Source organism: Stenella coeruleoalba (assembly GCF_951394435.1).
Source record: "Stenella coeruleoalba genome assembly, chromosome: 17".
Taxonomy (NCBI): Eukaryota; Metazoa; Chordata; class Mammalia; order Artiodactyla; family Delphinidae; genus Stenella; species Stenella coeruleoalba.
The window spans coordinates 80,248,407-80,259,445 of NC_137163.1; the positions used below are offsets into that span (position 1 = coordinate 80,248,407).

An 11,039-nucleotide genomic window follows, 5' to 3' on the forward strand; every position below is an offset into this window, starting at 1 on the left:
GTTTCTGCTGGGAAGGTAAAATGCTGCAGCCACTGTGGGGAGGTGTGGCAGTTCCTCAAAGAGTTAAACGTGGGGTACCATAGGACCCTGCGTTCCATTCTGGGTACTAACCCAAGCGAAGTAAAAGTGAGTCCACACAGACACGTGAAGACAGGCGTTCCCAGCATCTATCATGTTCTGGTTTCCTGCAGATCGAATCTCTTGGCTTTAAGGTTATGAGCAACAAAATATTCTGCGTGGTGAGAGGGAATGTCTGGTTTGGACAGGAAAAATCATATGTGGTTTGTGTCTTCATGTTTGTTTAATCTTTTTTCCAGTGATGAGTTACTTCTGGGCCATGAGAAGGTGCCTGCCTTTGAGCATTACATCGCTGTAGCGCAAGGAAGCAGAGATCACAACATCCGTGCCCAGGAGCCAGGCAGTGGACTTTCAGAAGAGGCCCAGGTGAAGTGCTTGATTGACCAGGCAACGGACCCCAACATCCTTGGCAGAACTTGGGAAGGGTGGGAGCCCTGGATGTGAGGTCCTGGGGAGTCAGCAGAGAAGGGGCATGCGTGTGGAGAGAGTGTCCTAAACTTTGATCCAGGCAATCAGTGGGCTCATCGTCCCGAAGCACCAGAGTTGTATCCCGAGTTTAATCCAGGTCATGATGAAGTGAATGCTGGCATGGGTGAATGACTAGGCCATAATCATAGATCAGGTTAGGGTTAAAATGGATGTAGAAGGGCAGACTTGTGCAGAGCACGGAATCAAGACCGGAGCAGATCGCGAGTGCTGTGAGCGGACCAAGAGCTGTGGTAGTTCATTGTGCACGTGAGCATTCTGCGACCTGCCTCACGGCGCCATGGAAATCACACCCGGAAGACTTCGTCCCGGAGACTCTGAGAGAGTCATATTAGCAGCACAGGAATAAGGTCAGGCTATGATTATGGCTTATTACATTTAGAAATGATTGTATTTGACATTTTAGGATATTTTTGTAGGTTTTTCCCTTTCACATTTTTCTCTTCTATTTTTGACATTTTATGACAGAACTGTTCTCTAGAAGGGAAAGTGTTTAGGAGAGGGAAAAACCTTGGTCTCAGCACTCACTTTTGCTACTCTGATCACAACGGGAAGGTGGATGAAAGAGCTTTGCATCCCAGACTCAGGAAAGCTTCAGAAATTCCAAGTATGAAAGTAGGGATAGCACTAAGCATTTGGGTTCTAGGAAAATAAAAGAAATCCCTGTTTGAAATGAATCCTTATTTGGAGATAACACATGCGTTCTAGAGCAGCCAGACCAAGTTACAGAAGCAGCTTCCTCTGCACTTGAAGGGCCTCTGTCCTCACCCGGAGCCCATTTCAGGTGGGCTTTGAGCTTTTTGTTACTGTTTTTTCAAACATTTCTAGTTAGAAACTCTTGTATGATTTTGGGAAATAGTAAATCTTAAGACTAAGGAACATTAAAAGTTTTTTTCCCAAAGTAGTGTATAGCTTTTATGCAGTTTCACAAGCAAACACTTCATCTTATAATTATTTCATTGTATTACTTGACAAACTTATTCTGATAGATACAGGTTGAATGCATTATGGCATTAATAAGAAACGTTTATGGGGACTTCCCCAGTGGTCCAGTGGTTAAGACTCCGTGCTTCCACTGCAGGGGGCTTGGGTTCGATCCCTGGTCGGGGAACTGAGACGTCCAGCATGCTGCGCAGCGTGCCTGAAACATTTAAAGAAAAAAAAACAAAAAAATTCCAAGTTCCCTTAGGACGGGACGCCTACACACAGCTTCCAATCGACAAAATAAAATCGTGGAGAAAGAGTAAAGATGTAAACTGTAAACACTTTCTAAAATAAAAATTATTTCATCAACTTGCAAGAATTTTTGAAGTGCTGTTGATTAATGACCAGTAACTTCCACTAAGATAGGTGTTTGTGAACTTTGAAATATTGTCTGTATATTGAAGTGACAGCACAGCTGTGGGGTTTGTACGTATTCTCTTTGAACATCATGAAATTGAAGAATTTAAGGACTGGCTTTTCAAAAAAGCAAAGGCCATTGGAATTTTGATAGGGATTGCACTGAATCTGTAGGTGGCTTTAGGTAGTTTTGCTATTTAACAATATTAAGGCTTCCAGTCCATGAACACAGTGTCTTTCCTTTTATTTGTCTTTAATTTCTTTCAGCAGTGTTTTGTCATTTTTACTGGTTTTTGATGTTTCTACTTTTCAGTTTCCTTGTTTAAATTTATTCTTAGTATTCTTTTGGATGCTGCTGTATATTTGTAGATATTATGTATTTACAGAGTTTCCCAGTTTCCTTTTTGGATTGTCATTGCTGGTGTAGAGGAACACAGCTGCCTTTGTGTGGTGATCTTTTCTCTTGAAACTTTGCTGGATTAATTTATTAGCTCTAGTACTTATTCTCTGTTATCTTTGGGACGTCTCGTATACAGGATCATGTTGTCTATGATAGAGACGGTTTTACTTCTGCTTTTCCAATTTGAATATTTTTTCTTTTTTTCTTGCCTGATTGCTCTGGCTAGAACATCCAGTACAGTGTTGAATAGCAGTGGTGAAAGAGGGCATCCTTGTCTTGTTTCTGATCTCAGGGGAACGTTTTCACCTTTCACCAGTGAGTGTGATGTCATCTGTGGGTTTTCAGCAATGTCCTTTGTTGTGCTGAAGAAGTTCTCTTCTAGTCTTAGTTTGCTGTGTGTTTTTATCGTGAAATGGTGTTGAATTTTGTCAAATACTTTTTTTGCATCAGTTGAGATGAACCTGTGTTTTTTCTCCTTTGTTAAAGTTGTATATTACAACATTCGATACTAGATTTTCTTTTTAATTTAATTTTTGGCCGCGTTGGGTCTTCGTTGCTGCACGCGGGCTTTTCTCTGGTTGTGGCGAGCAGGGGCTACTCTTTGTTGCGGAGCACGGGCTCTAGGTGCATGGGCTCAGTAGTTGTGGCTCGTGGGCTCTAGAGCGCAGGCTCAGTAGTTGTGGCGCAGGGGCTTAGTTGCTCCGTGGCATGTTGGATCTTTCCAGGCCAGGGCTCGAACCCGCGTCCCCTGCATTGGCAGGCAGATTCTTAACCACTGCGCCACCAGGGAAGCCTGATGCTAGATGTTGAATCACCCTTGCAGTGCTGGGACAAATCCCACCTGGCCATGGTGAGAAATCCTTTTACTCTGAGGTTGGAGTCCATTTCCTCGTATTTTGTTGAGGATCTTTGCATCAGTGCCCATAAGGGTTATTAGTCTATAATTCTCTTACGGAGCCTGTCTGTCTGGCTTTGGTATCAGGGTAATGCTGGGTTCATAGAACGAGTTCGGGAGTGTTCCCTTCTCTGATATTTTCTGGAAGAGTTTGAGAAGGATTGGTGTTAATTCTTTCAGGGTTTGGTACAATTCACCAGTAAAGCCATCCTTTTGTTTTGGGGAGGTTTTTTCTATTACTGATGAAGTCTCTTGTTGCAGATCTCTTCAAATTTTCTATTACTTGAGACAGTTTTGGTGATTTATGTTTCTAGGAACTTTTGATAAGTTGGCATTTTTATTTCTGTAAGGTAGATGATGTCCCCACTTTTTTCTTTTTTTTTTTTTTTTGGTGGTATGCGGGCCTCTCACCGTTGTGGCCTCTCCCGTTGCAGAGCACAGGCTCCAGACGCGCAGGCTCAGCGGCCATGGCTTACGGGCCCAGCCGCTCCGCGGCATGTGGGATCTTCCCGGACTGGGGCACGAACCCATGTCCCCTGCATCAGCAGGCAGACTCTCAACCACTGCGCCACCAGGGAAGCCCCCCACTTTCATTTTTGATATTAGTTATTTGAGTTTTTTTTTTTTCCTTTTTTTCCTGAATCAGTCTGGAAAGAGGTGTGTCAATTTTGTTGAGCTCTTCAAGGCACCAATGTTTGGTTTTGTTGCATCTCTTTTTCTGTGCTCTGTTTTATCTGTGCTTCTAATCTTGACTATTTTCTCAGTTTACTGGCATTGAGTTGAGTTTGCTCTTCCTTTCCTTAGTTCCTAAAGGAGTAGCGTTAGGTTACTCATTTGCAATCTTTCTTTTTTAATGTAGGCACTAAAGTGTGGTGAAATGAAATTTATACTTTAAGGCAGGACAAGAAAGATGTAAAAATTCTTCTGTGTGTGTGTCCGGGTCTCCTCCATGCCCCCCTGACGTGCAGTGTGTGTCGCATTGCACATTAACCAGAGCTCCTCAAAGGCGGAGCGGCCGCTCAACCACAAAGATCACTGTTCCTTTCCTTCTGATGCTAGCAGTGTAACTTCTTGAAAGAATAGCACTCTTTCCCAGCTCTGTTGGGGTCACGGTGACACGCTGCTCCTTTGTACGTGCTTACCTGGACTATGTATTGTGGTGACGTTTCTATAAAATACCAGTATGTCATTGTTATATACACGATCCTTCGTTTCAAAAATGTCTGACTGTGCCTTGGATTTCTAAACAGGTGGAACAGTTCTCAGAATCCTCAGTTTGGCTTGAATAAAATTCCCTTTTTTCTTTCTTCATTTGATTGTTGATTGAATTTTTGTCAACAAGTCTGACCATTGTTTTTGCTACATTCCTTAAATTTTGGTATGCTGTGTTTTTGTTTTCCTTTGTCTCAAAGTGTTTTCTAATTTTCCTCGTGATTTCATTTTTGATTTGGTTGTCTTAAGACTATGTTGTTTAATTTCCACATATTTGGAATCTTTCACTTTTCCTTCTTTATGGATCTCTAGCTTTATTGCATTTGGTTAGAGAAGATATTTCGTAAGATTTTAATCTTTCTTAATTTATGGAGACTTGTTTGGTGGCCTAACATGTGGTCTATCCTGGAGAATGTTCCAGTGCACTGAGAGGAGTGTGCTCTGTGGTCGTGGGTGGAGAGTTCTGTGCGTGTCTGTTAGGTCTGGCTGGTATGTGGGGTTCAGGTCCTCTGTTTCCTTATTCTTCTGTCTAGATGTTCTGTGTGCCCAGTATTGAAATTGGGGTGTTGAGGTCTTCAGCTGTTAATGTAGGTCTGTTTCTCCCTTCAGTTCTGTCAAGCTTTGCTTCCTGGATTTGGGTGGGGGTGGGTCCTGCTGTTTGGTGTGTGTATCTTTATAATTGCGATGTCTTTTTGATGGATTGACTTTATCAGTATATAATGCCCCTTTTTGGTCTCCTGTAACAGGTTGTGACTTAAGAGTCTATTTCCTGATACTAGTAGCCATGCCAGCTTTCTTTTTTTGTTTTGTTTTCATTTTATTTTATTAGTTTTTTAAACATCTTTATTAGAGTATAATTGCTTTACAGTGGTGTGTGTTTGTTAGTTTCTGCTGTATAACAGTGAATCAGCTATATACATATCATGCCAGCTTTCTACTGGTTATTAATGCGTGGAAAACATGTTTCCGTACTTTCAATCTGTTTGTGACTTTGGCTCTAAAATGAGTCGCTTGTAGATAGTATATAATTGGCTTATGCTTTTATAATCCATGTTGCCAGTACCTCTGGTGAATTTAATCTGCTTAAATATAAAGCAACTTCTAAATTAGGGAGTACCTATTTCTATCTTATTTCCATTTGTTTTCTACGAGTTTCATCTTTTCCCCCCAATTTCTTCCAAAACTGTTTCCTTTTGTGTTTGATTTGGTTTTGCTAATGTATCATTTCAATTCCCACCTTGTTTCCTTTTCTGTGTGTTTTTAAGTTTTTTCTTAGTGGTTATTCTGATGACTGTAATTAACATCCTGAATTGATAACAATATAGTTTGAATTGATACTGGTTCCAACACCTTCGCAAAAACCCTGCTCCTGTGCAGCTCCGTCCTCTCTCCCACTTGATGCTGTTATTGTTGCCATCACAAGTGACATCTTAGAATACTGTATCCCCATTAACATTAGATTTATAATTAGTTTTATGCACTTGTCTTTTAAATCATATAAATAAAAAGAGGAGTAACACACCAAGATTTATTTATATAGTTACGAGATTTCCTTAAACACCCAGCACCAAAAAGATCTCCTCCCGCACTTTGCAGGTTGGTTTTGGGCTGCTCCTTCAGTGCTCAGCCAGGCTGCCTGCGACTCCACTCCAGCTTTCACCTTGGAGCCCAAGGAGTGGTGTAAGCGTCAGTGTTGTCAGTTCTCTTCTGAGCGCGTGTCAGGGTTTGGCGTGCAAATGCACTAGGCAGCCTTTGAAGCCCTCGTTCCCCCAAGGACCCTCCTCCGTAGCCTCCTCCCGTCTAGGTGGTTGTTCCGTCTGCTGCTCGCCCCAGCTGCCCGTGGATAGCATGGGTAGTCTTTAAACGCTTTTGATTCGTGCCTCCTGGAAGTGGCTGGAGCTGAAAGAGCAAAGCAAGGGAAGGCTCTGTGCCGGCCCCTCAGGTCACTACCAGACAGGTCAAATGCACGACGACTTTTGTGCATTTAGAAGAGCAAGGTCCCTATGGCCACCCCACCCCTTGTGCCCAGAACCGGCAACCCACACCAGGGGCATGGTCTCTGCTGGCAGCTGGCAGCTGGGGTGGCAGGCGAGCACAGAACAGCGCCACAGCACTCACCGAGTTTTCCCAGCTCCTTCCCCTGGCTTCTGTAAGTATCTGATCTGAGTCCAGCATTCCAAAGACGTTGGTTCTGCCATTATTCTGCCAGCTTGTTGGTAGCTTCAGTGGAGGTACTGACTCTCAGAGGGCCCTACTCTGCCATCCTCCGTGACATGGCTCAGGTGACCTCCTCTGACTCATGGTTGTCAGGAACTTGTCGAGCTCCTGTGTGGAACTACTATTTGCAGATCCCTGGGCGAGGCACAGACGTGCACTGTATGAGAGGCCAACCACGAGGACTTTCCAGCTGAGAAGGGAAGGCGATGTTTGTATATAAAGGTCCGCAGTGTACAGTGAGAGAACCAGCACCCAGGGCGCTAGGAAGAGGCTGCCTGTGGCCAGGCCCAGAGGAGTGATGCGCTACAACAGCACTGCTCGACACCCACTTCGTGCAGTGATGGAAATGTTCTGAATCTGCGCAGTATGGCTGCCACATTGGCCATCAAGCCCTTTAGATGTGGCTGATGTGACTGAACACCTGGATTTTAAGTTATTTAAATTATAGTTGATTCTTTTTCCTCACATCAGTGACGTTCTGTAACATCAACACAGACACTGAACTGGTGAATACTGAACCAGTGCTCCAGGGGGAAATAGTTTAGATTATTGGGGGCCTCTGGTCACAACAGTTTCGTTGACTGATCAGTACACAGCCTTGTTTGCGTGTGTTATTATTGTCGTGCCATGTGTTACATCCCTGGGACTGGCTGACTTCATAACTGCAAGTTTGTGCCTTTTGACCACTCACCCATTTTGCCCATCCCTTGATCCCCACCGCTGACAACCACAAATCTGCGTGTGTTTGACATAGGAGTTTGTTTTGTTTCGCTTTACATGCCACATGTAAGTGAGGTCATACGGTTGTCTTTCCACGTCTGACTTATTTCACTTAGTGTAGTGCCCTCAAGGTCCATCCGTGTTGTCGCAAATGGCAAGATTTCCTTTTTTATAGCTGAATAATATTCGTGCACACACACAGTTTGCCCTGCTATCCGAAAGTAGAGCGTTCCTGTGAAAACTTTCCTAAGCAAAATGGTATAAAGAGAAGAGCATCCCCCGCTTTTCTGAAGTTCAAATTATGCCGCTTTTACAGAAGTCCCACATTAGTACCTGTTTTCACTAACCAAAAGAAATCCAAAGAAGATTTTCGCCTTTATGAAAAAAGCCATTACTGTACTGATGTAAGTCTTTTGTAAAAGCAAAGTGGTATAATGCAAACTTTTGGAAAGCAGGGAGTACCTGTACCACTTTTTCTTTATCCATTTGTCCATTAATGGGATATTCCATGTGTTGGCTATTGTAAATAATGCTACGATAAACACGGGGGTGTGTACGTCTTTTCAAGGTAATGTTTTATTTCCTTTTAATAAATACCCAGAATTGAATTGCTGGATCGTATGGTAGCTCTGTTTTTAGTTATTTGAGGACGCTCCATATTGTTTTCTACAGTGGCTGCACCAATTTACATTCCCACCAGCAGTGCACAAGGGTTCCCTCTGCCCACTTTAAACTGTATTGTTTGTTCTTCTGCTGTTGAATTGTATGAGTTGTTTACATATTTTGGATGTTAGCCCCTGATCAAATATATAATTTGCAAATAACTTCTCCCATTTGGTAGGTTGCCTCTTTTTTTGTTGATGGTTTCCTTTGCTGTGCAGAAGCTTTTTAGTTTAATGTAGTTTCACTTGTTTATTTTTGCTTTTGTCGCCAAATCCAAGACTGCTGTCAAGGAGCTTACCACCTATGTTTTCTTCTAAGTGTTTTATGATTTTAGGTCTTAACATTTGAGTATTCAATCTACTTCAAGTTAATTTTTGTGAGTGGCGTAAGATAGGTGTCCCGTTTCATTTTTCATATGTGTTTGTTAACTTTTCTCAACGCTATTTGTTGAAAAGACTTTCCTTTTCCCATTGGACATTCTTGGCTCCCTTATCAAATATTAGTTGACCATATATGTGGGGGGTTAATTCTGAGGTCACTGTTGTGTTCCACTGGTCTGTGTGTCTCTTTTTATGCCAGTCCCATAGTGTTTTACTTACTGTTGCTTTCTAGTATACTTTGAAATCAGGAAGTGTGATACATCTGGTTTTGTTTTTCTTTCTCATCACTGCTTTCACTATTTGGGGTCTTTTGTGGTTTCATACAAATTTTAGGATCTTTTCCTTTTTCTGTGAAAAATGCCATTGAGATTTGTATAGAGATTGCATTGAATGAATGGACGGCTTTGGGTAGCGTGAAAATTCTAACGATATGAACTCTTCCAACTGATGAATGAACACAGGATGTCCCTCCACTTGTTCGTGTCTTCTTCGGTTTCTTTCAGCAAAGTTATAATTTTCATTTTCATTGTACATCTTTCATTCACTTCCTTGGTTAAATTTATTCCCAGGCATTTTATTGTTTTTGATGTTTCATTCTCAGTGTATAGAAATGAAGCTTATTTCTATGTATTGATTTTTATATCTTGCAAATTTACTGAGTTCATTTATTATATCAGTAGTTTCTAAAGTTGAGTCTGTGGGGTTTTTAATAGATAAGATTATATCACCTGCAAACAGTGACAATTTTGCTGCTGTCTTTCAGATTTGGATAGCTTTTCTTGGTCTTGCTTGATTCCTCTAGCTAGGACTGCTAGGACTGCGTTGAGCAATTTGTGAGAGTGGATGCCCTTGTCTTGTTACTGATCTTGAGTAAAGGCTCTAATTTTTTTTACGCATTGAGCATAATTTTAGCTGTGGGTTTACTGCGTATGGCTTTTATTAGGTTGCGGTGTTCTCCTTCTACCCCCAATGTGCTGAAGCTGTCTGCTATTGTAAAATGATGCTGCATTTTGTTAAGTGCACTATCCCCATCTGTGGAGATGATCGTGTGACTGTTCCCTTTCATTCTGTTAATGTGGTTTTATCACATTGATTGATTTGTGTATGTTGAACCAGCCCTGTATCCTAGGGAAAAATCTCACTTGATCATGGTTTATAATCCTTTTAATAAGTTCTTGAATTTGGTTTGCTAATATTTTGTTGAGGAATTTTGCATCTGTGTTCATCAGGAGTATTAGTCTAGAGTTCTCTTTTCTTGAAGTGTCCTTATCTGGCTATGGTATCAGAGCAATGCTGGGCCTCGTAGAATGTGTTTGGAAGTGCTCCCTGCTCTTCAGTTTTTCAGGAGCGTTTGAGAATGGTAGGTGGTAATTCTTCGCTAAACGTTTGGTAGAATTCTCCAATGAAACCATCTGGTCCTGGTGTTTTCTGTATTGGGAGATTTCTGATTACCCATACAAGCTCCTTACTCATTATTGGCTTGTTCAGACTTTTTCTTTCTGGTTCAGTCTTGATAAGTTGAATCAATCTAGGAACTTACCCGTTTCTTCTAGGTTGTCCAATTTGTTGGTGTATACTTGTCCTTAGTAGTCCCTTATGATCCTGTGTATTTCTTTAGTGTCCATTTGAATTTCTTCTCTTACATTTCTGATTTTGAGTCTTCTCCCTTTTTTTCTTAGTTCCACTAAGGATTTGTCAATTTTATCTTTTTGGAAAACCAGCTCTTATTGATCTTTTCTATCATTTTACTCATTTCTATTTCTTTTATTTTGGCTGTGATCTTTATTATTTCCTTCCTTATGTTAACTTTGCTCTTATTCTTCTTTTTCTAGTTCTTTAAGGTATAAAGTTGTACTGTTTATTTGTGATCTTAAAATGTTAATATATGCATTTTTAACTAAACTTCCCTCACTGAACTGCTTTGGCAGTGTCCCGTACGTTTGGGTATGCTGTTTCCATTTTCATTTGTTTTGAGATAATCTTTGTTCAGGAGTGTGTTGTTTAGTTTCTACATATTTCTAGATTTTTCAGCTTTTCTCATGTTTTCGATTTCTAGTTTCATACCATGGTGGTCAGAAAACATACTTCATATGATTTCAGTCATCGTAGGTTTTCTAAGACTTGTTTTATGCCCTGTCACATGATGTCCTTGAGAGGGTACCATGTGCCATTGATAAGAACGTATCCTGCTGCTGTTGGATGGAATATTCTAGAGGTATCTATCTATCTCTTAGGTCCATTTGGCTTCATGTTTGGTTCAAGTCCATTATTTCCTTGTTGAATTTCTTTCTGGGTTATCTATCCTTTGTTCAAAGTGTGGTACTGAGGTCTCCTATGATTATTGTATTATTGTCTGGTTTCCCTTCATTTCTGTTAGTATTTGCCTAACATATTCAGGTCCTCCCATGCTGGGTGCGTACATACTTTATACGTATGACTGTTACATCTACTTGATGGATTGATCTCTTTACAGCATTTACAATGATGACCTTCTTTGACTCTTGTTACCATTTTGTCATAAAGTAAGTGTTTTGTCTGATAAGAGTATAGATACCCTTGTTTTCTTTTGGTTTCCACTTGCACAGAATACGTCTTCCTGTCCTGTCACTTTGAGTCTACATGCGTCCTGAAGGCTCAAGTGGACTCT

The 11,039-nt window shown here is 41.2% G+C and overlaps 1 protein-coding gene across 4 annotated transcripts in view; it reads left to right on the top strand.

Moving 5' to 3' along the window:
- PRKDC (protein kinase, DNA-activated, catalytic subunit) overlaps positions 1-4,032 on the top strand; it is a 152,766-nt gene extending 148,734 nt beyond the window's left edge. For 3 of the 4 annotated variants that reach the window (XM_079902162.1, XM_079902164.1, XM_079902165.1), the window contains exon 86: positions 318-4,032. In XM_079902162.1, coding sequence (XP_079758288.1) covers positions 318-522 — 205 coding nt within the window. In that variant the 3' untranslated portion in view covers positions 523-4,032. The remainder of the gene's footprint in view (positions 1-317) is intronic. The other variant, XM_079902163.1, reaches the window with a different exon arrangement.
- The last annotated feature ends 7,007 nt before the right edge of the window (positions 4,033-11,039 follow it).